The following is a 27,228-nucleotide window of genomic DNA, read 5'->3' as shown; positions in this document are numbered from 1 at the left end:
AGGTTCCCACAACTCAGCCTGCGTGCAGCCGGCTCACTCTACTTCGGGTGGCTGGGTTCATGTTTTCAGGTGCTGGGAGGCACTGCTCTGCTGTTCACCTTCAAACGACCAAGATACCCCACCTGCCCGTCCTGCCCAGAGCTCACTGCCTGCCCTGCGTGTCGTTCATGTCCAGAGATCAGCAACAAGCATGACACGGATGTATATGAAGTCAGCTGTTAGAATGTCAACCACACACTTAAATTACTTCAAGACCACATGCGTAATGATGAACACATCTGGACACTTGTTAAAGTCACCTCCAACCCATCAGCTGATATATCTGCCAACTAATGAAATGTGTCAATTCATAAATGACTGTGAACCACAGGACATTACCACTACCTGAATAATAACTCTGGTGTTAGGTATGAGCATGATCGATGTAATTGCTTCTTGATGTATACAGAAACATGCTTTTGGGGTGTAAAATACAAAGTGATAAATCATAGAGTACAAAGAATATTGCAGAAGTTCATCAGGGTTGAAATGAGCTCAAGTTCCTGCTGCCTTTACCTGTAGTGAAACATGACTTAAGTATCTTTGTGCTGCCTTTTACATTGTAGCCATGTCTTTGTACTGTTAGCACGTGACATATTTTTTTTACATGTACATGTCAAATATTTGTGATAAATTATAAATTGCTTGGGTCATTTTAAGGTTTTGAATAAGAGCAATTGTGGAAGCTTGTTTTAGATCCTGTTATAGATTACCACTCTACATTTTTAAAGACTGGATTTCATCTGTACTTTGTAGTTATTGATGAAAATCCCCTGTTTTCATTTGCAAATATGGTTCTTTGGAGTAGAGAGAACAATCTTGAAAATTGTTCTCATGAAGTATTTGCAATCTGCTTTTACTATTTTCTCAATTTATTTACTACAAGCAATTAAAAAGACCAATTTTAGAAGTCACATTTACTGTAAGAAAATCACAAATAATCTGCCAATTTTCAGCCTGCCAGGGCAAATCTTTGTATAATACCTTCACTAAGGAGCCTTCATCTAATGAATATGATATTACAGACTTGATTACAAACAGTGAGGAGACCAAAACGTCTTTGAGATGGGAGCAGGCAGTCCAACAGGGTGTTGTATGTTCTTTATAAATTATTAATTGGTGTTAAATTATTACAGTGTGTTCATAAATGGTGTTTGTATTGAATAAAAACATTTAAAAACTAAATAAATCGCCGTGTGTTGCGTTATAGTACTACTGTTTTTACGTGCCATCGAAAGTAAAAAGCAGATTTAGGTCGATTTCTATAGAAAAAGAATCTTTTTTAAAGACCATGTCTCCACACAAAGCGGAGAGGCAGGAGATCATCTCAGCCTACGCACAGCGGACAAGGTCACTTCAGAGAATTAGCAGAAAGAGCCGCGTTATGTAAACGGACCTGATGAGCAGTCATTTCAATCAGTAGCAAACAAAGTCATTCAGCAAGTGACTAACAGTTTGTGAATGATCTAATTGAAACCAGTGAATAATGTGCCAAAGTTGAGAAAACAAGGACAGTTTCTGTAGGCAGTGAGTGGAGAGTGAGTTTGCATAATTTGTGAGTGAGTCTCTTCATACCTGCACTAATAACTTTATATTAATACATACATAGCATTCAGAAAGTATTCAGACTTTCACTTTTTTGATATTTTGTTGTAGACTTATGCTAAAATCATTTAAATTACAGGTGATTAAATGCATCAATGCATACTCAATACCCCACAATGACAAAGCAAAAACAGTTTTCTTTATTGCAAATGTATTAAAAAGACGCTTTAGCTCAGGTGCCTTGATCTCTTGATCGCCTTTGAGATGTTTCTACTTGATAGGAGTCCACTGCCATGTGATTTGGAAAGTCCAACACACCTATCTGTAGGTCTCACAGCTGAAGATTCATATCAGTGCAACAACTAAGCCATGAGATAGAAGGATCTACCGGCCACACTCAGAGACAGGATTGTATCCTGGCACAGCTCTGGGCAAAGCTAGAAAAAGTCTTCTGTTGTATTGAAGTATTGCAGAAGGCACAATGGCCTCCATAATTCTTAGATGGAAGACATTTGGAGCAAACAGACTCTTCCTGGACTAAGATACATAATACTTATGTGATATTTCAGTTTTTCTTGTAAATACATTTGCAAAAAAAATCTAAAATCCTATGTTCACATTGTCGTTATCGGGGGAATTGAGTGAGGGAAAAATTGAATTGACATGATTTTAACATAAGACTGCAACAAGTGTGAAAAGTCTAAAATCTATATATTTTCATTGAAGTTATTGAAGTGCTTGCAGAGGAATCACACAAAGAGCAAGATGCAAAACCCCAAGTGCTGCTGATATTCATGCACAAAAGACAAACATGGACAAACACATATAAAAGGCATTTTATAATCCTCTGCGTCTCACACTGAATCACATACACATAAAGACAAACACACAAATGCAGAAAAAAAAATGTGATATCTGCTTTATCAAGATTTGTCAGTCATTTCCCATTCAGTTATCCTGATCTCTAACCACAGCAGGAACTTCGCAACACATTTCAGTGATCATCACGCTCCCTTTTTATTAAGCTGATCGATGTTACAGTGAAACGATATCTCAGCGATTGAGAAGTCTTCACTTGTCTTGCTGCATTCATAGCAGCATTGGGCAATAAGGAACACCGACCCAGAGCTGTCATACAGCTCAACTATATGCTTCATACTGTACGTCCATTTATGTGGTGAAGTGCACAGTGTTCTCCACGGGGGCAAGAAGGCTTTAAAATAACATCACCTTGACCAACAAGGGGCTATAACAGTGTTTCAGAAGCAACATCTCTGTGCAAAATGTTTCAAATGTATACCTTTTATTAAGGTACTGTCAATAAACAAATGTATACAGTATCTTTTTTTTTAGTAAAACTGTATATACATATCACATTACAAAAGGCGTCACTTATATTACAAATTAGAAAGAATTCTAAGAATTTCTACTTTCTATCATTAGATCATCATCTGCCTTAGCGTCACATAAATACAGACGGAGCTCAGGTCGACACTTGGCAAATTGTTCTTTTCTCTGTTGTAAACTTGTCATATGTGTTTGTTGTGAGCAAGTCTAAATCTGCACTGAAGCCTTTCACCGACATACTTGATTAAAGTGCTGATTTAATGGCAATTCTGACTAATTTTAACGTCAGCAGAGGGCACGGTGATATCTCTCTCACACTGCTCCATGGAAAACGTCGTTCATTTGTCTGGTTCTAGTAAACGGAGCCACTTTGCAGTGACGTGACTTCTCCAGTGTGCTCCTAAATGTAGAAGTAGTTCTCCGCGGCTTCTCCGCTCTCCGCCATTTCACTCAGCTTTTCATTTATTGAATCCTGCAGCGATCCCAGAGAAAGTTCTAACACTGGACTGGAGCTCGCACAGCCCTGTGGGATCTCCAGGAGAACATCAGACGGCTCCGCGTCCACTAGCTGCTCCCCGTCGCTGAGGCTCAGTCTGTACGCGCCTTCTATCTCCGAGGAGGCTGTTTCCATAGCGACGGTTTCCGAGGCAACCTCCTCAGTGGGCGTGTCCTGCACTTCTGCGCCGTCCGCTCCTTTGGTGCTGTCCGCTCCTTTGGTGCCGTCCGCTCCGTCGGTGGCCTTGAGTGCGGCCAGCCTCTCGATTTCTTTAACTAGTTCCTCGTTGTGCTCCTTCCACTGACGATACTTTGAAGCTGACAGATCCGGGTCCTCTAAGATCTTGTCGATGTGCAACAGCTCCACCTCTTTGGCCTGCGGAGTGAAAAGGGGTTTCAGTGACCATGCAGATGCACTGAAATATGAAACTTCCTGATTCTGACTGTCTCAGGACAACAAACTTGCTGTACAAGACAGTTATTAGATTCATTATCATGTCCTTATCCTCCAGTCAAAATAAAATGAATCTTTATCTGTATTGTATTATTGTCAGTAAATTAAGCAGAGTGAGAGTGTTTGACCTGTGTCAGTATGCCGTCTATATGGCTAGCATTTGAAGTGTAATCTGAGCAACGTGTTGGATGACTTTTCTGCTCACCTTAAGAGTGCTCTGAAGGGCCCGGAGCGTGTGAGCCTTCTCATTGATGATGGGGTTCTTGTTGCGTCTAATGAACGATTTCCTGAAGTGGTCGTGTGTGGACGGCTGCTCGTGGCCGATCAGAGAGACCCCTCCTTCCTTTATGTTGTTTAACATCATTCCCATCTCATCCACTGGTCCTCCTTCTCACAGGGATGAAGACACAGAGAGGGAAAGATGGAGGGAGAGAAGTGATGGATGGAATTAAATACAAAAAAAGGAGCCGTGGGGTTTGTAGTATGTATGTATGTATATGCAGAGGGTAAAGTCAAGAAAACATGTCATGATTAGAGAGATGAGTTTTCACAGATTAAAGAAATCAGTCATCGAGAGAGAAAATAAGAAAGAGCAAAAAGAGCTGAGGCATAAACATACCTGCTCCTTTGCTGCCCCCTGTCACAAGACTTGTTAATGGCACCTTGTTCGTCTTCCCCTTTGGGCGAGGCAGGGTGTGGGACTGCACTTTCTGAGGAACACGATGAGACACAAAGTAATTAAAAGGGTAGTCCAAATGTTGCGTGTTGTGTGTTTATGCATGTAATAACTGTACCGACCTTGACTCTTCTGCGGGGTGAAGGTGACGTCTCGGTTTCTGACTCAGTCTCGCTGTAACATTCTGTTAACAAACAAACACAGGTGTGAAATGACTGATACAACACGTCATATATATATTAAAACGTCTGGTATTCATATAAAAACGTGCAGCACATTCCAACTTTTCTGATCATTTTTAACTGTCACAATAAAAGTCACATAATAAACTGCAGGCAACCATAGCAACAGTAATTATGCTTCGTCCTATGTTAAGACTACAACGTTTAAAAAAATAGATGATTTTAATCATTTATGAGTGAGGTGTCCTGATGTGGAAACACGGCAATCCAGCGCCAGGACAGAACGCAGCAGTTCTGTTTATGAAACTCAAAATCCCAAGTCATAGGAAATATATTATATATTCACCAAAGGTATTGCAAGACATTTTGGGTGAGTGAAACCACTAACTGCATATGTATGTGCATAACTATTAGTGATAAGTAAAAATACAGGTTAACAAATGAATGCTTCCCCTACCTTCTTCACTATCTGGGCCCGTGTGGAACTTCTTATGCTTCTGTATGGCTGCGATCAGATAGTTGAGCCACCTGGAGATCAAAGAAATAAATATTGAGCTATATCAACACAGACAAAGCAAATACAATGTCTGTTACAGGGATGTTTAGGATTAGGCTCCACAGCTTTACATTTCAACACAAGGGATCGTTACTTCACACAGAACAAAAACAAGATCCTGTAACTGTCACTGTGCAACAGTAGGGGGCAGTGCAGACCAGCAGCTCAGAATATCGTCTAACGCCTCTAAATGAACGAGACATTATATTTTGCATTTGCATTTTAAAGCATTTACATAAGATATGTGGTACTGGAGGCTACATTTATTATACTGCCATGACAGTTTAACAATGCAAATGCAAATGAAAAGATAAAGAAGATAGACCAGGTCTTAGTTTGTAATCGATCCAACTTACTTGCCCATGTCGCTGACATTATCAGCAGCAAAGAAGAAGTTCTGAAATCGCAGGTGGCACATTTTGAACACACTTATGGGGAGAGAGAGCAGAGAGAGGGGGGCACAGAGATGTCCATGAATTCAGATTCAGATACAACAAGTGCTTTTTCTTAAAAATAGAGACGATAGGTTTAATTGAGCAGTTTCCTGCATGACGTACAGATGGTTGGATACAGCTAAAACAGATCATTCATTATGCAGAGGGACACTAAAGGTTCTGTTTCTACCAACACAGTGACGTCAAAAAGATTCAAGTACTTTTGATAACCGCCCTGTATCTTTCATAATATCAAGTATAGATCTTAACGTACTCCTGGATAAAAAGCCTGTTAATATGATCCATCACTGAGTTCATACTTACTACTTTCTCTTGTGCTCTCCAGCACTCTCTATGTTGTAGCTGGCTATATTGACAAGACCTTCTGCCTTCTCATCCTGAAGGAAACACACAATTCAACAAAGACATACATGTAAGACTGGCTAAAGAAAAAGAAGCAACATTAATATTTAAATAGTCTATCCAATTGACTCAATCATAATACAATAAAATACTAAAACAACCGTATTGAAATGATCTTTGAGGCTGTGTGTTTCTATGGTACTATTTCATTTATATGGTTCTGTAGAGATGAACTGTTCTCGTAGTTTTATTCCCACCTGTTGGCTGGTGTACCAGTAAAGGGAAGGCCCCTTGAGGATGAACCAGAAGCGCTGCCACTTCTGGGAGAGGAAGACGCTGCTCTCCTTTCTCTTCTTCCACAGCCAGCCGTCGCAGTCGGGTCGGCCCAGCTCGCGGCAGGACACACGGCGCCGACTCATAGCCGTTCCTGAGAAGGTAGAAAGGATAGGAAGAAGAAGAAGGAGGAGAAGAAGGAGGAGGAGGAGGAGGAGAAGAAGGAGGAAGAGGAGGAGGAGGAGGAGGAGAAGAAGGAGGAGGAGGAGAAGAAGAGAGAAGAAGAAGAAGAAGAAGAAGAAGAAGAAGAAGAAGAAGAAGAAGAGAAGAAGAAGAAGAAGGAGAGAAGAAGAAGAAGAAGAAGAAGAAGAAGAAGAAGAAGAAGAAGAAGAAGAAGAAGAAGAAGAGCAGGAAAAGAACATCAACTATGAAGAAATAGTGTTTACAGAGAGCTACTAGAAGCAACAAATGAACGGCGTGTCTTGGTACTCTTTCCATTATCCTTTTTTTTTAATAAACAATATGCATCCTAAACAGTTTTAAATAACTATAAAAGAAAAGAGGACTCCAACTTGCATATTCCTCTCGTTTCTTCCTAGCCTGGCATTACATCCTTATATTGTATGTTGTACATTGTCTCTACTGTCTATATCTTGTATATATTGTTAATTCTTTACATTTTTGACGATCAGTACTTTTACTTATGCACCACTTTCTGTTCTTATGCACCAACTAAACCAAAGCAAATTCCTTGTAGGTGAAAACCTACATGGCATATAAATGTCTATTTGTAATTAGATACAAGTCCAACAGATAGATCTGTTAATCCCGAGCAAACATTTTCCAGAAACATTTCACCTGTTTACTCTCTATCCTGCTCTTAAACGACGGCTATGTTTGCTGTTGTTTAGCTTTGCATTGGCATGATCCTCTTTCAAGTCTTCAATTCAGTGCAATCTGGTTTTGGTGTTGAATTTGACTTTTTTTGGCTTTTAATCATATAGTATTACAGCTTAAACTTTTACCTTTTGTAGTGCTCCTGTTTGTGTCCTTATTGCCCTGAAAAGAGAAACCGAGATTATTCTGTATTTAATTCAAATGCAGTTTAAACATCAACAGTTGGGGTTCAAAAATGTTTTGAATGCCTGGCAGTTAATGTTTGCATGTCTTCCTTTCTTTCCCTCTTACCGTGTGTCCCACCATTTCAGGGCAGGAACTAATGCTGGACGTTTCCTGGTCAACTCCCTGAGGTGAAGGACTTCTGATTGAGCCAAAGGGAGAAGGACTTCTGATTCCGGTTGACCCAAAGGGAGATAGGAAGGAGAAGGACTCCTGGGTGACGGGGACTGGTCTCGTCTTAGTCTTGGGGAGAGCCTCAAACTTTCCAAACTCTCAAACTCCCCTGAGAAACACAAAATCTCAATTCTAGCAATTGTGTTGACAGTCAAGTGACAGCAAAACTATTCAACAAACCATCATAATTCATATTGAATTTGTGTCAGCAGTCAATGATCTACATTTAATACTCCTTTACACAAAAGACTTATGAATCCAGGCAAAACAATCTCGTCCGTGTGGACTGTACAAGTGCTAGTCCATCCATCGCACTAACAATTACTCTCGCTGGTTTTCCATTTAGGGAGAAGTTAGTGTTTTGTTGGTGCTCATTCATGTGAGGTCACAGTTTGAAATCCTTTTAATGTCACTGCAACATCACCTAAAGACTCCCACCTAAAAACACTCAAGATACAAGGTCTCAGACCAATATGTCTATTTCAAATTGCCTTATTGGCGCAAATGTAATTAAGGCTTACCTGCAGATGGTGTATAATGGATTATTTAGCATGTTTTGATATATTATGAGGGCTTAATCTGTAGTTATTCTTTCATATCTCTTTACCAAAGAACACCTGTCTCTGAAAAGCCCTCTCTGCGTTATGTTCCATATAATATCCTACTTCAGCAACTGAAACAAGACGCTCTCTTGCCGAAGGCCGAGCCGAGCTCCCCTCCGTGTTTCTTACCTGAGGCTGACTGTGGTGACAGCCCCCCCTGTTGGCTTTGGTATGAAGTGAGATTCAGACCCCTCTCCAGCTGACTGTCAGAGGAAAACCCTAATTCCTCCTGGCCCATAGGCTGCTGATGTACCTCTGGCCCATGAATTGCTTTCCTGCAGTGGAACACACAGAGAAGTGATGGTGCATTCAGGCGCTTCTGAGATTCAACAGATTGTCGTGAAATATGACTTCATACTGTATATCAGTAGTCTAAAGTTGCTCTTGTTTTTCTTTCCTTAGACAGAAGTTATAGTGTATCAGCATGTGACAGGATTATATACAACCTTCATGCACCATCCCCGCCTACTCCCTCCATTTGTCTGAGTACGTCTGCTCTCCATCAGCTCTCACTGTCTTCCTTTTTGCCTCTCCATCGCTCTTTTTACTCCCTTCTGCCATTTTTCTTATTTTCTCCCCCTTGTTTGTGTCTTTCGTCATCTCTTCAAACCTCCCTTCATCTATTCATCTATCTGCTCATCTTTTGCCATTCTCTCATTTCCAGTCAGCCGTGGGTTGAGGGTGTGACCTCATCGCAAACCTACCAGGTCCTGGCAGATTAATGAGGTCAAAAGGGTTCGTGGTAAGTTCAGCTCTATTGAGTAAATCCTTGGTATTTTAGTGAACCGAACTAATGTCCAACCTGCGCTGAGACGTGGAGTTATCACACTTCTAACTCTCGGGGGAGAGACACGGGTACGGCGAGATGTTTGGTTTCTAAGGAATCGTTTCATTCACTTTTCATTCAGCATAATCTGGTCATGTATGGTGTTACGTCCACTGACTTTGCTCTGGCTTCTTTTCTGTCTCTCTCAGTGTATTTCCCGTCTGCCTCGCCCCTCACCGAGTGCCTGGATCACCCACAACTGAACTTCATTCGATCGTCAGTGGAGCTGTATATAAACCACCAGAACCAGAGTTCCAGGCCTCTTTGCTTGTGCTGCTGTTGTTGGTCAGACGCTGTGTTTTTGATGGTGCCTTGATACAGCTATATTTAACATTTGAATCCTTTGTCTTTGCTGACTAGTTGAAGGAGCGGCAGGAAGGAGTGCCTTGTTCAATAGTACCTTTAAGGAAGCAATGCATGGGTTTACTGCCATTTATTTTGCTTCCCCTTTGTCTCCTGTTTTGTGATCTGTAAGGGACCTTAGTCTTTTTGTTTGATTCTTTAGACAAAGTGAGTTTTTATTTTCTAGTTAGTATGAGCGTTTTGCTTAATATTTTGGACTTGGAGACCCTGGTGCCTTATTTGCTTGCATTTCTGCAACGTTAGCTAGTTTGTTAATCATTGTCCTGTTAATCATTGTCATTCATTGTTACACCCTCAGGGCATCTGCAGACACTTTTTGCAAATGTTTTGGGTAAACATGTTACGTTACTCCCTGTGTTCCCCTACATGTCAAGTAAAGGTTGTAACTGTTTGAAATATATTGTTTACACAGATTGTTTGCTAGCAGTCTTCTTATTTCCTCCATTTTGTAGGTGCATTGCTACATTTCTTGGCACATTTCTGCCACCTGTTGGTCAGTGCAAACCGTTAGCAGGAATCAGTTTACCTGTATGCCTGTGCACAACATATATTCAAACAGCTAATTTAAGATGAAGCTAACTTCTCGGGAAGTGAAGGTTCATAAAATTAAAATCCACTATTGTCCACAATGTCACCCAGAAGAAAGAAATAGCTAATTAATAAAAGGAGATGTTCATTTATGCTCTCACCTAAAAGACAGGGACCTGACAGAAGCTGCTACCCTCTCAAATATGGAGTGCCTCGGATTCTCCTCTTCCTCTTCCCCCTCTGACCTTTCTTCTTTCTCCTCTTCCTCCTTCTGAAAAGAAATCAGCAGAGAGACAAATGTGTGAGTGTGCACACTAAACTGTGTGTGTATTTAGGGGTTAGCGGAGGGTAGGGAGGCGGATGTCATGTGGATTGTAATAGCAGCTTTCTCCTCAGGTCTCCATCCGCTCACTCTGTGGCTAGGGAGATGAGAAAACAACACAGACGAACACACAAACACACACACACACACAGTCTGCAAAACTCTCGCTAAAAGCAGGGCATCTAGCGAGGGCAATAAGGAGCTGATTCACATCGCCTTATGTGTGTTTTCTCACCCTACGGCTGCAGCTCGATCTGAGATTAACATGGTAATAGTCACAAGGGGGTGTGAGATGCACGGAGTGTGTGTCTCAGATTCAGCATGAAATTCAGTGTGTAAGGCGAACAACAGTCGCCATAGTGACTACTGAGAGTAAGTGTTTATGTAAACGGATCCCAAAAGATGTCAAAACGGAAATCAAAGAGGGGATAGTCGTAATGAGCTCCAGGTTCCCCTGACATAAACTGTGTAAATATTATTTCTGAAGCATGTTTCACACCTGACTGTAATTATCCCAAATGGAAACTAAATGGTAGGACATATGAATTGCATGTGTGCAACATAACGCTGTTGTCTTTTTTAATTTTTATAATGGATTCACAAACTAATGCACAATTTCCACATGAAGTTTTCCAGCCCACAAGCTTCTGAGGCGAAGTAGGAGTAACAAGAAGAATGCCTTTCCTGAGAAATGTTGAAGTCCCTGCGTGGGCCCATCGTGAGTAATTGTGCATCATGGTACAAAGTTATGATATGCACAGTTGTTCTTCATGTTCTGTCAAAATTGGGTTGTTGGTGAAGATACTGTGTGTGATAGCAAATGATGTAATGATGTGTACTAAATATTAGGATATTCCTGTCACCCAATGTGTTAAGTTATGTCTTACATGTCTTGTTTCACTGAATCAAAAAATAAATCAAATTAAGATATTCTAAAAGTGTTGGAGTTAAGCAAACGTTTTTTATATATATATATATATATATATATATATATATATATATATATTTATATTGTGTGTGCAAAATTAAAACAACTTTGAAGTACATCTTCTTGCGAACGTGGTATTCTGCACACGAGATTTTGATATTTCTTGTGTGCAAATGTTACTATTGGGACCAGAAATCTCTAAAGCAATTTTCATCCTTCGTCATCCTTCGTCATCCTCTGGGGACCCTTAATACATCCATATCAAATGTCCTGGGTTGTACTACAACTGCCCACAGTTGCCTTTATAAATCAATAAGGTACAGTATATATGTATAATATATTTTTAATGATCCCTGACCTGTGTGGAGGAGAGCCGGACTGGGTTTCTGCGTCGCACTGATCCAGGAATCTTCTTCAGGACCAGAGTCACTCCGTTGGGATTCTCTCGCAGCTTCTTCACAAGCTTAGCTCTGCTCCAGCCCACCTGATGCAGCAACACACACCATTATTACACTTTGAAGGTTATTGTTTCAGACAAGGAAGGAAGAGAAAATGTACTGAGGGTTGTCTCAGTCACTCTGGAGATAAGACTTAGCCACACATAACAGTATACAGCGCAATGCAGCAGTGCAACATATAGGCTATGCAGGCCTGTGTAGACATTCTGTATATACTGTAACACTCACCACTATCTGGTCGTTGACTTGAATCACTTCATCACCAGCCAAGATCTTCAAATAGGCATCATCTGAGGACTGGAAAAGGAGAGACACAAAAAAAGAAATAAGGCTAAATTTTGTTTAGTGTAACCTTCTGCAATCATATTTTAGTTTTTTAGTTTGTGACAATAATGCTTTTATATATTGTGACTTACAATGAATGTTTTTGTCGAGTACTGCGCTGTTCACTTTGACATGTTTTGTGGATGTAGAACACTATTTTTTGGTAAGTATGAGGGCTTGTTGATCAACTCCTTTTAACTGTATATGAAAGCAATTTTGACATATATTATTTGTGTAACATTTCCAAAAACTAAAAAGAACTGTAAATAGCTATTTCTATGATCTGGCATTTAATCATAATGAATAAAGTTAATGCTCTGGAAAATAGATCTATATCTAGTGAATGAAATACCTGACAAATCAAACAAATCATCAAAAATATTTCTAAAATGCAGCATTGGCAACAATTATCGAATACAACTACAAGTGTTAAAAGGAATAGCTACCATGGTACGACAAAATACAAATGAATAATAAAAACTCTTACTGTACGGAATTACTGTGTTAGTACCAGGTTGATTTTATAATTATATGGGTACTTTCTCGCAATGCAAAGATCATGCACGCGGGCTGTACTGTGTGTGTGTGTGTGTGTGTTTGTGGCCGCTGGTCACGACTGTTCTCAGCAGTGAGCCGTGCTGATGTAACTGCTGTAGCAGGGGAGTCGAGGGTACTTTGCTGTTGACATCATGGAAAAAATAGCATCTCCATCGTTCTGTCCCACAGGAGAGCTGCCCTCGCACTCATTTTTACAAGCCCAGCTTATTCTGACAAACACTGCTCCATCTTTGTATCGCTCCGGAGTTTCTTTTACAAGCTCCCTTTAGCTGGTTTTCAGCTCTCTCAGAAACATCATGTATTGCTGCACCATCTTTGGGATCATTTCATTTCTCCAGAGAAGCTTTTATGCAGATTTACATATGTTTTTTATCCAGTTTAATGATAAGTGTGACAATTAAAATATTCAGAAGTAACTAGTGTGTTCGACATGTGGCATATAAACAGATGATACAAAGGAAAAGAAGGTGTACTTTATCTCCAGCTGTAACCTTACGAAGAGTAAAAAGGACGAACACCTTGTTGATTATAAATATAAAACATGGAACGCGACATTTGCAACTATTACTATTATAACCCATTATGCGTCATGTACTGCAAGAGGTTTCCTTGTTTACATGCAGTTTGCAGTAAACAGCATTTGAAGACAAGCAGCCATAAAATATATTTATAAATGCCAAGTATTTGCAGCATGAGGTCTCAGAGGCAAAGAAAGATAAGCCAACAGCTAAAAATAATGTGTACTTTAGGGGATTTCTGCTTCCAGAGCTAATGCTTCTAAGTGAAAATTTGTTATACTTCAAGTATGCATAGCAGAATTTATAGTAGAAAAAAGACATCATTGTACACTGATTCCAAAAGAAAACACACATTTTGTTTTTGTCAGAAACATAGAACAGAGTTGAACTGATCATTCTTCTTCGTTATTTTTGCTCTTCACAACTGAAAATATGCTTCCAGTTTCTTAAAGATGAGAGACCCAGACGGACAAGTGCTATAGCTATATCTACATCTTCCAAAAGTAGAAGTGGAGACGAGTATTACAAGTGTTATCTCCTGCAGAAATCTGAGCCACTCTGACATGTCGCCGCATTTCAGAACCGGTTCAGAAATGAAACAGTGTGGGACGTAACACCAAGCTCTTTTTCACAGGACACACGCAACTATAGTTGAAGTCAACCTTTTTGGTCTGGAGTTTAGGAGTAGCAGAAGTTTGAGACACGCTGCTCTTCAGAGGATTGCTTAAGAGCACAGAGATGGTTAACCCCGTGTGTGGATTTGTGCGCTGAGTCAACATGAAAGTAAAACGAGAGAGTCTGACCTCGGCAGCAGTTCCGGTCACGTAGTGGTTACTGGAGCTGGTGGACGTTATCTCAATCCCCTAAAAAAAAAAAGAGAAACAGAAAGATACATTTCAGAGCAACTAGCAACTTTGCAAAACAGAATTTTAAGTCAAATGATTCACCATAATGGACACATGAACATTGCGTGTTACTGTCATCACTGATGGAGTCTGTGGAGATATCGATGTCTGTCTCCAGATGTATTGATGGTTCAGCCTGTAATTACCCATCAGCCAGCCTCGATTGATTGATTATTTTGAGTTACAATGGATGTGCAGAGAGCCAACTAATCACATCCCAGAAAGCCTCGATCACATAATCAATATGTATCACATGGCAACAGAAACATGAATGGATTCAAACTCAAAACAAACAGAGTCTAAAAAAACGATTTCCTCACATCACTCATATAGCCTTCAACATATCCAGGTCCTTTCAGGTTATACTTATAGCATCTTACACACCGTTAACCCTGTGCTTCAACATAACCCCCCCTATTTAGCATTTATAGGCAGTATATAAACATTTATAAATGGCTTAAAGACCGCTGTGTACACAGATAATAAAAGACAATTTGACGTAAAATACAGTAGTAACAATATGAAATATATACTCTCAATGAATAAACACTTAAAATGTCCTAATAGCTGCGTACAAGCAAGCTTTTACTTTTAGATTCACATTTACTTTATGAATGGAGCAGGTGTAAGTCATGTTTCGTACGCACAGTGAATTGTAATTCTTCAGGCCTCTTACTTCTCTTTTCTTTCTGTCGTTAGATTCCATCACTTTCAAACATTTAGAGGGCAGGCCTCGTTATCTCTGATGTGCTCAAATCAATAACTCTCGGTCAGCCGAGGACGATCACGTTTGATTGCCAGTTGTTGAGCACATTTGTTAAAATGATCCTTTTCCACTGTTAGAAGTGCAACCAACTGTTACACTACAAGCTGCTCCTTCCGCACACCTGCAGCCACCCAGAGACACACGCAATTATGTGACCATGGACACAAACAAAATGTAGGCTTCACTACAGCATCAGAGGGGATGAAGTGCAGCTGGAAAATCTGCTTTTAAGACAACACTCGATTAGGAAGGCCAATCGAACGAGCGAGCGCGAGGAAATTGAACCACTATTATCATCTAACATGGGGGATTTTTTTCCTAATGGGCTGGACACGAAGAGGAAGGAAATTGGACAAATGCATAGTTAAAAATAAACGAAAAGCACGCTAGATTATGCAGATAACTGGCAGAGAGGAGAGCTGTAATTGTTGTGCTGACTGAAGGCTAATGCATTAAGAGAAGAGAAGAGGCAGGGAAGAGCAGGGTAAAGGGAGAACCTTGAGTTAGATGAAAGAGGAGGAAGATGAGTGGAACCAAATGATGATGGAAAACTTCAGGCAGAGATGAAGGCAGAAAATGAATACTGAAAATGACAGAGAGAGTGAGAGAAAATAAGACCCAGTTATATGAGAAATGCATGAAGCAATAAAATGGTGACAGGATTTGGTAATAAATAGATGGATAGTTGCTGCACAGATGAGACGAAGAAAAAACAAACATCCAGAGGTGACCAAAAACTGTGATCGAAGGGCATGAATTGAAAAGATCTTGGAAAGAAATGTTATATGCTTATATTTAGGCATTATTTGAACACAAACTCATACAACCAACGCTGTTGTTCACACTATACCTGCCACATAATGCACTCATTTTTTTTTGTGCTATACAGTGGAGCCAAAAGTTGCCCCCGAAATCTTTTTTTAATGAACTACACTGAGCACAGTAAAAGTTTTAGCATTCAATATAGCCTAGTAAATAGAATTAGCTTCGGCACAGCATAAAAAGAGACTTTTCATTCGTTCCACATTTAATAAAGACAAAAGGTTGGTTATTTAGAGCAAGAAGCTTTTACCAGCTGATCACCAGGTGACACGGGCACTAGGTCGACACTCTCAAGCTGAGCAGTGTGGGTAAGAAGTGTCTCAGGGCTGGAATTCAGGATCTCATCACACACAGACACCAACTGACGGCACTAGAGAACGAAAACAAAACACCATTTATTATCAAGAATATTTCAATTAAACCTTTCACAAAATAAAAGGAAAGTGAAATGACTTATAGATAGTGAAGTAGGCAAACATATACAAATACTTACTACAGATATGATGTCCTTTTCCTTTTCAAAGACAGTGGTATCCTGTTGGATGAATGAAACAACATGGCATGAGTTTCATGTAAAAACTGTACCAAAATGACCCACAGCTGCTGTCATTGATTTGTGGAAATGGGACAATCTGACTCAAAACTCATGGCCTATTTCCACTTCACAGATTGAGTCAGGAAGTGAAAGGCTAAAAAGTATCCAGAGGGAAGAGAGGCATCCCTCCAGACCTTTACTGGTATTTAACTGGCTTTTATCCCAGCAATGTTCTTGTATAAATTAAAATTAAAAGAAAACCACATAAAATATAACACGTATTCTATGATATTTGCAGTAGGAAGTGGGCAATTGATTTTGTGGAGAGTAATGGCCACATTACCAGAGGGCTCACACTAATCTGCATAAGCACACATGCGTGTATATCACTAGAATCAGTGAAACTAAACTGCTCAACCTGTGTTGACAAGGCTCCTACATGCATTGCTATGACTTGGCCTGGGAAACTAGGGGGAGGCTTTGAATGAAGGAGGATGAGGAAAGGTTAAAAGAGAAGAGGGTAGATGTTTACACAGCATAGAATAGCCTATTCATTGAATAGGCTAATGCCACATACCATTACTGCCTAAGCTAATTTACAAGGTCTGATGATGTGATGAGTTACATAAAGGATTGTAAGGGGAAACTAATCCCTGTGAAATGTAACAAGGGATCAACAGTGAACACGGTTGGATTTCTGGGCTAATTAAAGGCTGGGACAAAGACGCTGCTGGGAGGGGTACGACTCGGAGAGGATGATGTCATGACTGTTGGTCAGTTCAACTCTCTGCTTGGTGTTTGTTTTGTTTTGCATTTGAATATGGATACTTGAGAGGTGCAGGACCTGCGATATATTGATTTACACCACAACAAACCTTTAAAAGTTGTGTATAAACTAGGGCTGTCGAATTAACGCGTACTTTTCGATTAATTAATCACAGAAAAAATAACGCGACAAAAATATTAACGCAGATTTAGTCGCGCTGACTTTTGCCCCCCCGACGGAGCTCTCACTGCAAATATTGATATATGCGATTAAACGCGATGAATTAATCACAAAGCTTGTAATTAATTAGATACATTTTTTTAAATCGCTTGACAGCCCTAGTATAAACACATAAAGATGTTCTGATCTTTATCTTGATCTCTACATGAGCAAAGTAGTCTGCCCTTGGCAGTGTGCTACAGTTACTAAATGAGGACAGATATTTAAAATAGAACATCATTCTTACAGTATAAAAATAAGGAGTGAAATACTGAGAAGTGGAAGCTGTAAATCTTCCAAAGAGCAAGCTGCTAATGTTACCAAAAACATATTATTGATGCAAACAGACCTGGGTAAATGCATCTGAAAAAGGATTTAGGGTTCAGTTTAGCTACTAAGAAGAGTTTGGGACACATAATGCCATAAGAAACTAAAGCAATCACAAGAAATAATTATGAAACAGTCTGCAACCATGCTAGCAGCTCTGTGAGGCTACGCTAAGTCACAGTCCTGCCTTGACCTAAATGCTAACGTCAACATGCTAACATGCTCACTATGACGATTGCTAACATGCTGATGTTTAGCAGATATAATGTTTGCATTAGATAGCATCTTCATCTAGTCTGTTAAATATACTACTTGTAATCAGGAAGTCACATTAAGATAGAGATCTCATTTACAAGTGAATCCTTATAGTCCAGTACAGGAAAAAAAAAAAAAGAAGAATAATAATGATAATGGAAATTACATAAAAATTACATAAAAATATATTTAAAAATATATTAATAAAATAGCAATAATTAAATATACATACATATAGAAAACAGCATTGAAAATGATAATGTATTTAATAATAAATTAATGCTTACTTTTTTTAGCATGCTAACATTTGCTAATTAGCAATAAACACAAAGTACAGCTGAGGCATTTGATCACACACCAAAGAATTGGACCAATTAAACATTTCCAAACCTTCATCATGAAGGGAACTTTAATAGTTTATAGCATTCATCCGATAGATGTTGACACATTTAACTGCATATGTAAAGCTTGTGGTGGGGCTCCAGTAAAAGTCAGAGGATCATCAAAGTGAGTGGGCTTCATCCTATGAGGACATGTTTCAAGGCAATCTTTGTAATGGTTAACACAGGTACAACTGCTGTGGTTTAAACCCAGGACGGAAACCACCTTATGACTTGGCCAGATCCTGTTCTAAGTGTGCTCTCGTAGTGGAGTAGTCGTAGCTGAGTTTCAAATCTGGTTACCACCTCCTACCACACACAGTAACACCTCTTTCTTTCCAGCATCTCACCATTGTTTTTTAGACACACATATTTGTAGTCACGTGAGGCTTCCCCACAACATCACAACCTGTTCTGCATTTCTATTTAACAGGAAATGGCACATTAATGTGTGTGAGGTGGGCGACAGGTATACTTCTGCCTTGAAACATATGCTCACAAAGCATATGACACTTGTATTTAGGTCAAAGTGTTTCATGGCTGAGGCAAAGAGGAGAGGAAGGAAGATGAAGATTTGAGTTGGGCATGTTTAGTCCCTGACAGCCTCCAGCGTGTTCACACTCCCTTCAATTAATTTCTCTCTCAATAAGATATTTCCTAAAATACTTCACTTGAAAACAACTGCCACTGTTCTTGAAGGAACCCTCAGGTTTTGCAGCACAAGATGTATGAAATGTTAAATTGGACAGTACAGTCACTGTAGAGATAAAACACTCAGTTCTTCATCAACTACATCAGAACAAGGGGCCTATGGTCACATAATACACAAACCAATGCAGCTCTGGGTTTTTAGTGAGACAAACAAGACCACGGAGTAATAACTACCAACTCCTACAGCACCATCTAGATGTCATTATATGGACCTTCTTTAGCAACTCTGTGGCCAAACAACAGGACAAAAGTTCATACCACAAAACATAAAAAATTGACCTTTTATTCCACTTCATTGTAGCAACAGTAGTTACATATTAGCCACAATTCAACGGCAGACCATCAATAAATGGCAGAAGGTGCTGCACTAAGATTCATGTTATCATTATAGAAATTCTGGGAAAACGAAGAGACAGAAATATTTCAGCTTTTCCCCTTCTTATTAAACGACAACAGCGCTTTGCAGCATTGCCATAACAAGTGTAACGTATTCAGAACTTTGCCCTTCTGCTCCACTTTAAAGTAACATGCATCTCCTTCACTTGATAAGGTGAAAGTGTTATGTTATGTTGTGTAGTAAAGGCTGGTGTGGCTGGATCAGGCAGGTGAGCTAACTTTACAGCGCTCTGTGCCTGAAAGCTGTTCTCTCTCTATAGTTGTCTAGGAAACAAAGACAAGCTATTATGTGGGTGTAACACTCGGAAAGAAGCGGACAACAAGAATGCACACAGGCATGCATGGACACACATGTACAATAAAGGCTGAAACTATCACACAAAGATGCAATAACGCAGACTGTTCATTAGACACAATTGAAGAGATTTCCTTTGCTTTTTGTTATAAATCAAAAGCCTTTTCAAGTCCAGCCCCAGTCACGTCTGTCTCCGGTGTATGTTTACATACTTGAACTTGCACCAGTGGATATTTCCTGTTTGCCACCAGCCTATTTGCTATAAAAAGACTGGGAGACATCACTACGTTAGATATCTTTTACATCTGCTCCTTATCTTTCCTTCTAAGTCAGACTACCCTGTCCATGTTCTGGTGCTTGCCTGTTACTATTCCTCTAAGCATTGGATTTCTCTTGTGCTCTTTTTTTAGCACAATATATAATAAGCTACACACTTCTGACAGCTCACATAGGTGAGGCTTTTTCTTAATTTGTAGGATTAATTTCCTAGTACAGTCCCCTTGATAATCTCTCCCATCTATATTACTTCCTCCTTCCTGAGCTTTAAACAAGTCCTTCAATAGCAGAGATGTGGATCATTGCTTAATGAGCAACAATAGAGCAGTTTTTAGTTTGTTGTTCTCATGATGATATCTTTCCGGTCAAAGAAAAGCATTACATAACCAACATGTCACCTTTAAAACATAGATCATAGAGTTGTCTCAGTAGCTTCTAGTTTTTCAAATGTTAGTTAAACATTAAAATGAATTGTAGTTATATTTTCAGGTGAAGGTTCTTTAGTTAAAAACACTTTCAAAAGTTAGATTCTGCGACAGAAAAGTTCTCCTTTTCACCATTAACCTCACATACCTTAATGCAATGCTTCGAAGATTCATTTAGCTCTCATATCCAAGTTCACAGTTCACAGAGCCCTTTCTGTTTTCACCCTGTTTCTCTCTCCTGGACTTTGCTTGCTGCTCGGCTGGTTCTAAGCAGACTGAGCGTGCGCGCACTGTGAAACTCTGACATGACAACTCAACTATGGGATCCCAAAAACACCAGCTGACTACTGACCATGATCGCCCTGAGGGTGTGAGGAACACGCACTGAAAATAAGAGTCCTTTCTTTGGTGTGAAGGATGTGGTAAAGCTTCTGTGAAAGCAGTTCCCCAGAAAAGGACGTCATGATGAAGACACGGCCTCCTGACAGCACGTCAAAAACGACACAAGGGTGGGGATATGACACCAACCTCAATTAGCCAAGAGCACATTTTAAGAAGCCGTGACCATACTAGTTCATGTGTGCAATGGCCAATGCCAAGTTGCTGATGGTACAGGGACACACAGAGAGCTTATGTAATGTCACACAGTTGTACAGTACATGCTACAAGTTGTCTACTTGCAGCTTTATAATGCTACGATGACTACTATACTATGCTGAACTGACATGAACTTTTCTCTTCTGTTGTTAAACAAGTGTGAGTGCTTCTCAAACTGACCTTTTAGCTCACCTGCCAAGGTTTTATTTTTAAGAATAACTACACAGCGCCTGCCAAAACAGTTTCTATGCAGTTGTTATAGATATGAAATGACCCTATCTCCAGTGTTATTTTGTGTTAATTTCAAACTTGTACGCTCATTCAGAGGGTGAAGACAGTGGAAGTCCACAACATGAGTCAAACGGTTTTCTATTCAATGATTGACAAGCTAAAAACATCATTTTCATGAGCTTGAACTCACTGGACAAAATGCTTTCTCTACTACTTTGAGGAGAATGATTCTTACCGTTAAAACACCTGCACGCACAAAGTTCAAAAACAGGAATTGAGAAAACAAAAGCCAGACATTACCAAACGATGATCAACCTCCGAGAGGGACTGACAACAACAGTGTGAGGGTTTTACCTTACTAATCACTCACTAAGAGACAAGCCAACAATGAGTGAAAACAACAGTCAGGCCCAAATCTGATTCACTCCACAGTGACAAAAACATCCTATTAGAGTCAACAAGCTCAAACTCACTCTGAAACTCATACTTCCTTCCTTCCTCTTTGGTCCATAAGAATAATGTAACTGTTACTGTACACCGACACAGAGACCGCAACTCCCATTCATCACATGCGGAACCTGGTTAAACCTTGTACGGTTGTAACAGATCTCATATGATGTTTGAATGATCTCTCACATTATTATCAACCCCTTAAAGAAAACACAGCGTTCAAAATGATTTGTTTACACAGAATGATTTTCAACTTTAACCAACAAGAGAAAAAAAAAATACACTTAGTCGTGTGTATTCATGTAGGCTTGAGACATTTTAAGCAAAGTGCAAAAGCAGCTAAAGAAGAAGCGTCACCTTGCCGGGAATTATCCAATCAAAGAGGGGAGAACTTTACCTGTCGTGCTGGGCAGGCGTCCAAAGCTGGCTATAGAGGGCTATATATAAACTGCTCTAAATACTGAGCCTCCTCTTTCACACACAGCTCCTCCTTACCTCTGACTGCCTCCTTACCTCTCTCTAATTATCTCTCATTCTGTTGCTCTATCTTCATCTTGTCTTCTTCTCTGCTTTGCTTCTGTCAGGTTATGTCTCTCTAATGTCACTACAGTGTCCTTTAGGAGTTAATAGTCTCTCACTGCCTGTTCCTCTTTGCTGTTCATTCAGTGACATTCACCCCGGGAGTCAGAAATCACTTAAACAGTCGGTGCAATCCCTCTTTCAGTCTCCTCCTTCTTTCTCTGCCTCCCTCCTTGCTTCCCGCTCTGCCCTTCCCTCCCTCCCCTAGGCACTACAACATATCCAGGCCTGTCCCTTCTACTACCTGTAAACACTTTTCCCCCTCTTTACATTCATCAAGTTATGAATACTGATTCTCCTCCCATTTCTTTCACACATTTCATACTACCATGAAGGAGTAAACACAAACACAAATCCAGCCCTCCTCTTTGGTAATCCTTCCAACCTAAGCTTCTTCAAGGTACAGCCGCCTCCAAATATTCCAGGAATGTAAAGATAAAGAATTCATTACTCAGGCTAAGCTGAAGCGCAGAGAGTATGTTGGCGCTTCTGTTTCTCTTGCAGGCTTTTTAGGGGTTGATTTAAAAAAGAAATAAGGTTGTACTTCCTCTTTGGAAGTTTAGTCTGCATGACAATACCACTACAAACATGGATATGTATGTGTTGTTCCTCTTAAGACAAAACACCTCATGTTGTCATGAACATATGTGCCGCAAAGTGTACTAAACCAGCCATACAGTTTGCATAAAAGAGAGATAAAACAAAAGAATGATGGTGCAAAAGGCAGCCATTTGATGGGCACATTATAAGAGTATACATGTAATTATAAGTCACACAAGAGTCGTATGCACTGAACTGCTTCAAGTCATAAATGGACCAACCTTGTGGACGATGTCTCCCAGCTCTCTGCAGTAGTTGAATATGTTCTTGGTGGAGGTGTATCCACTTAGCTGGGAAAACTGATACCTAGTCAAAAAAAAATTGGATTATATTTCAAATAAGTCTGGGTAGAGACAGGGGGGGATTTCCTGAAAGCAAGTTCAAAGATTTGATTTCACACTGGTAACTAAAAGGAACAAAGACACATTTTTACAGATTTTATAACACAAAGAGAATATGAAAGACATCAAGGAGAGAGGGGTAAACTTTTAAGGAATAGTTATCTGGTTTCTTAAGAAGCGACAACAGGTAAACAGCTAAGTTAATTTATACACCAAAACATTCCAACATAAAGGATACACCTGTAAATGATCATAACCCAGAGCCGTCCTTTGTACATTCAACAAGAACTACAGCCACGACTATTTTCATAAAAACATTTTCTGTGTAAAAAATAACTGCGGAATAAAATAGAATTTCGAGTACTGTATAAATAGCGGTTAGATAACTCCCTCTTTACAAACCTGTTGAGCAAAGAGAAGAGTCCTTTGGCAGAGCTGATGAGCTCCACTACAAGCTGCAGAACGACAGCAGGCAGCTTGGTGGTGCTGCGTCCATCGTAGCTGTTGAGGCGCCAGCGGCCCTGGATGCCCATCTGGAGGGTGTGGGAAACGGCACGCAGCTTCTCTGTCAGACTGCGTAGGTTCTCACCTCCTATACCGTACGTCTGGAGAACACACACACACACACACACACACACACACACACACACACACACACACCAAATACACAAGTGACCGGTTAAAGGTCAATTCCACTCCTGAAATACTCCCACAATGTTATACATAACCTGTGATGTTTAATGCATGAATTCCCCTCCTCCAACACTTCACAGAATGCAGGGGTGTTTAAGACACATTTCAGATACTGATAGTGACATCTCCTCTCCTGCAACATCTCCTCTCCTGCAACATCTCCTCTCCTGCAACATCTCCTCTCCTGCAACCTCTCTACTGTACACTTTTGAACAAAGTCAAAAATTGCCCAAAAATGCTTTAACACAAACACTTCACCCGAAAGCCTTTTCAACACAAATGTGGGTTTTGCAAGCAGGTGGAGAAAGCAATCGTAATACCGACTGAAATGTATATTGAATTAGCCATTATTTTTCCTTGCTACTATAGAGTGAAAGCTAAGTGATAATTTCTGTGAAATCTAATGAGAAACTGAAGAGAAAACATACAGTAATGTCTATTTTGGTAAAGCAAATATCTGCTAAAGCAAGAAAAAGAAAATACAACATTGCCACAAAGCAATTTCTCTGCAACACTGTCGACAATGGCCAATATACCCAGATATATTAAAGGTAAATGTACCACATTAAACTACCCAATCATGTCATCATAAAGTCAACATGTCAGTATATTAATACAATAGCAATGAACCAAAGCCACCACATCAAACTGTAGCATGGGATAATGTAAACAGAGCTTCTCTCTCGTACGCCCGTCACCACAGTTTTCTGGTCAAGAGGTTCGTACCGGTCAGGAACCTTTGTTGTTACACATCAACCAGCCGGAACAATCCTCCATCATCGAGTGCCCATGAATCTTTCATGGCCTCGCTGTCATTGTATTTGTTAATTATGTAACCATGTACTTGAATATGTTTGGTCTGTTCCATGCGAGCGTCTGATGGTTGTTATTATGAATGAGCACAGTGTTAGCACTTCACGGAGCATCAAGACAGAGAGGGAAGAGAGCGCTACACACATATACAAACTGTGCTCAAGATTGAAATCTGTGTATGTGTTCTGATCTTGTCTTACGTTTACCAATTTCGCACAAGTGTACTTATGTGAAGCTTTTACTACGGGCAGACTTTTTACACACACTCATTCATATAGACTTTGCTTTAAACTGTTAATGATTATTTTAACCAGTTACTACAACGATTCGAAAACATGCACTTTAAGCAGCCTGAGCTTAATCCTAATGTTCACAGACTGTTACAGCACTAGAGCTGGAGCCTTGCCTGATACTGTCCAGGCCAATTAGTCCTTCCAATGAAACAAAGGCCATTCTGGAAACACATCAACACTCCCACACACACAACAACACGACTATTAAAGTGTCCTTAAACTCCCTCTCAAAATTGGACAGGGAGGACAGTTAACTAGGCAGCAGAAATAAACGGGATAGAGAATGAAAGAGGAGGAGGAAGTGTTTTTTAGCCGACTATAAACTTTCCAAGAAATTTGCATGTAAAGTATCAGGCGTAAGCTTTGTATTATAAATCTGCTTTGTTTGCAGTTGAAGCATGATAAATCCTTTGATGTCAGTTGGAAAAATAAACTAACTAGTTTACTATGGTATGCTTGAGTAGGGGAATTTTGATATCAAATTGAGGGCAAAGTGAAGCAATGAACTCAATCTTGCTGCATGTTGCTAAAGGCTCTGAGTGTACTTTGAAGCAGGACTTTTATGGCAATAAGAGCAGTTGTATATTTTGGCTGGATTTGCAAAAGATTGTCCAATAACTGCTGGTTCCACTGTGAAAACAAGAGCAGGGTCTAAAAACAGTGCGATAGCAGAAAAGAAATACACTCTGTGCTCTAAATATCAGAACATACACGACACCACGGCAAGACAAAAAGATGACTGCTAAGTAAATATCCAGGGCACACCTCTCCTCACACAGTTACCTGCACATCATAAACAGCAGCCGTGGATACACAGAGCACTGCTATGGACACATACTGTACACAAACACACATAGTTACGCTTTGTCCCTCACCAGAGAGCAGAGTTTCTCCACAGCCTCCAGTATGAGCTCCTGGTGTCCGATCTTATGTACTCCTAACTTTTCCAGGTCCTGACAGGTCAGCTGGAGCAGATCCAGACCCGACAGATGCCACTCTGAGATCGGGTACTGATGCAGGGGGGCATCCAGACCTGGCAGCAGGACACAAAACCACAAACACTTAGGGCTTTACCGACATGCAGCGCACAAGTATAAATGGAAACTCCACATAGTCATAAGGTCACATGTGTGTACAGGCAGAGACATGCAGAGGGAGCATGGACTAACATATGCAGAAGATCAGTAGCTGCTGGTGTCCTCAAGTAAGCATGGAAATAGACTTGTGCTCCACATGCTGTCCAATTAGGTTAAAAAACACTTCAAAATAAAAGAACGGATGGGCTTAAATGTGTTATTACATGTATAGCCAGTGGTGGAAATAATATTTTAATAATTTACCTCATTAAAAAGCAAAAAAAGTATTAGCAAAAGAGCTTACAGTATCAAAAAGTAAAATGAAATGATTATGCAGAATAGCCCCTGTAAGTGGTAAATTATTAGATCCTTATTATTTATGTATTAATATGCGGTGCTTTAACGTTGTAGTTGGTCGAAGTGGAACTAATCTTAACTATTTCATATACTGTTGAATACTTCAATCTGTAACAATGCAATACATTTTATACACTGATCATGTGTTTTGCAGATGAAATCTTAATCTTCACATTAGCAAAGTACTTAGTTACTTTCCAGCACAGGTAACAAATGCTAACCTAGTACAAATACTGATAATACAGCTTTCCTATGAAACAGCGTGAGAGCGTTGATCCATGAGCTTTACAGTGTAGTGGGCAGCACACTCTCTCAATATGACTCCTTGGGCTAGAAGACGTAAATCAATAAGCCCAAGAAGAAGAAAAGCCCACATGACCACTGTTTCTGATAATTCCACCTGAGTTGTTGACAGTGATCAGAACCACACTCTTGAGTGGCTGCTTCCCTCTCAGCTCAGGCCACTTCCTCATTCCTCCTCCACCTTTCACTTCCAAGAGGATTTGCGTGACGCTTCTATTTCTGACTTTACAGTCCGAGCCAAAGGCGATCAAGGCGTTAAAAAAACAAAAAAAAGCAACCGGCAATATGCTCCTCACCTTGGAGCCACTCGCCGACTCTCTCCTCGCTCCACGACGTTATAGGCTCCATGCTCGGAGTCCTGCTGCAGTCGTTCGTTCAGTTTCAAGCCGTCCTGGCTGACTTCTACCTCTATGGACTGCTGGAAGAAGGAAAAGTTGATCCTGAGTTGGAGTCGGACGATGACGAATGGCACTCCTTCTCACAGGTAAAGGTAAGAGTCCCCTTGCTGTCAGCCAATAGTGCGGAACTGTCAGGCTCAACCAGGAGCAAAGACCCCTCCCTCCTAACCCCCACACCCCCCTCCTTACCTGGAGGAATAGAAAGGTGCTGCAGCTTTAAGGCTTCATAACTTCCCTCATAGTTTTACTTTAATGCATAATCACGTCATGCGCACGGAAAAGGCGCAGGGCCTGTGGTAACTCCACAGCAGTGTGTGGAGGGAAGGGATGGACAC

General features: G+C 40.2%; 2 protein-coding genes across 2 annotated transcripts in view; one reads left to right on the top strand and one right to left on the bottom strand.

Annotated features, from left to right (window-relative positions):
* The window catches only part of LOC115027433 (claudin-23), a 4,813-nt gene extending 3,589 nt beyond the window's left edge, over positions 1-1,224 (top strand). Inside the window, 1 exon segment of the mRNA XM_075074162.1 lies at positions 1-1,224. This exon segment is cut by the window's left edge and continues 345 nt beyond it. Within this exon segment, the coding sequence (XP_074930263.1) occupies positions 1-222 (222 nt within the window). The 3' untranslated portion in view covers positions 223-1,224.
* A 619-nt stretch (positions 1,225-1,843) lies between these two features.
* cnksr1 (connector enhancer of kinase suppressor of Ras 1) lies at positions 1,844-26,859 on the bottom strand. The gene is given in 22 exon segments (XM_029461075.1): positions 1,844-3,802; positions 4,086-4,264; positions 4,500-4,590; positions 4,670-4,740; positions 5,196-5,266; positions 5,651-5,722; positions 6,053-6,126; positions 6,349-6,518; positions 7,384-7,423; positions 7,553-7,682; positions 7,685-7,766; positions 8,389-8,534; positions 10,138-10,247; positions 11,606-11,710; positions 11,913-11,981; positions 13,888-13,947; positions 15,828-15,947; positions 16,071-16,112; positions 22,841-22,925; positions 23,363-23,565; positions 25,635-25,792; positions 26,792-26,859. Coding segments are annotated over 22 exon segments (2,601 nt in total). The 5' UTR covers positions 26,844-26,859; the 3' UTR covers positions 1,844-3,331.
* Between the last annotated feature and the right edge of the window lie 369 nt (positions 26,860-27,228).

This window comes from Cottoperca gobio, chromosome 22 (assembly GCF_900634415.1).
Source record: "Cottoperca gobio chromosome 22, fCotGob3.1, whole genome shotgun sequence".
NCBI lineage: Eukaryota > Metazoa > Chordata > Actinopteri > Perciformes > Bovichtidae > Cottoperca > Cottoperca gobio.
Note: the sequence above shows the minus strand (reverse complement) of the source record. Positions and strands in the feature narration are given on the sequence as shown.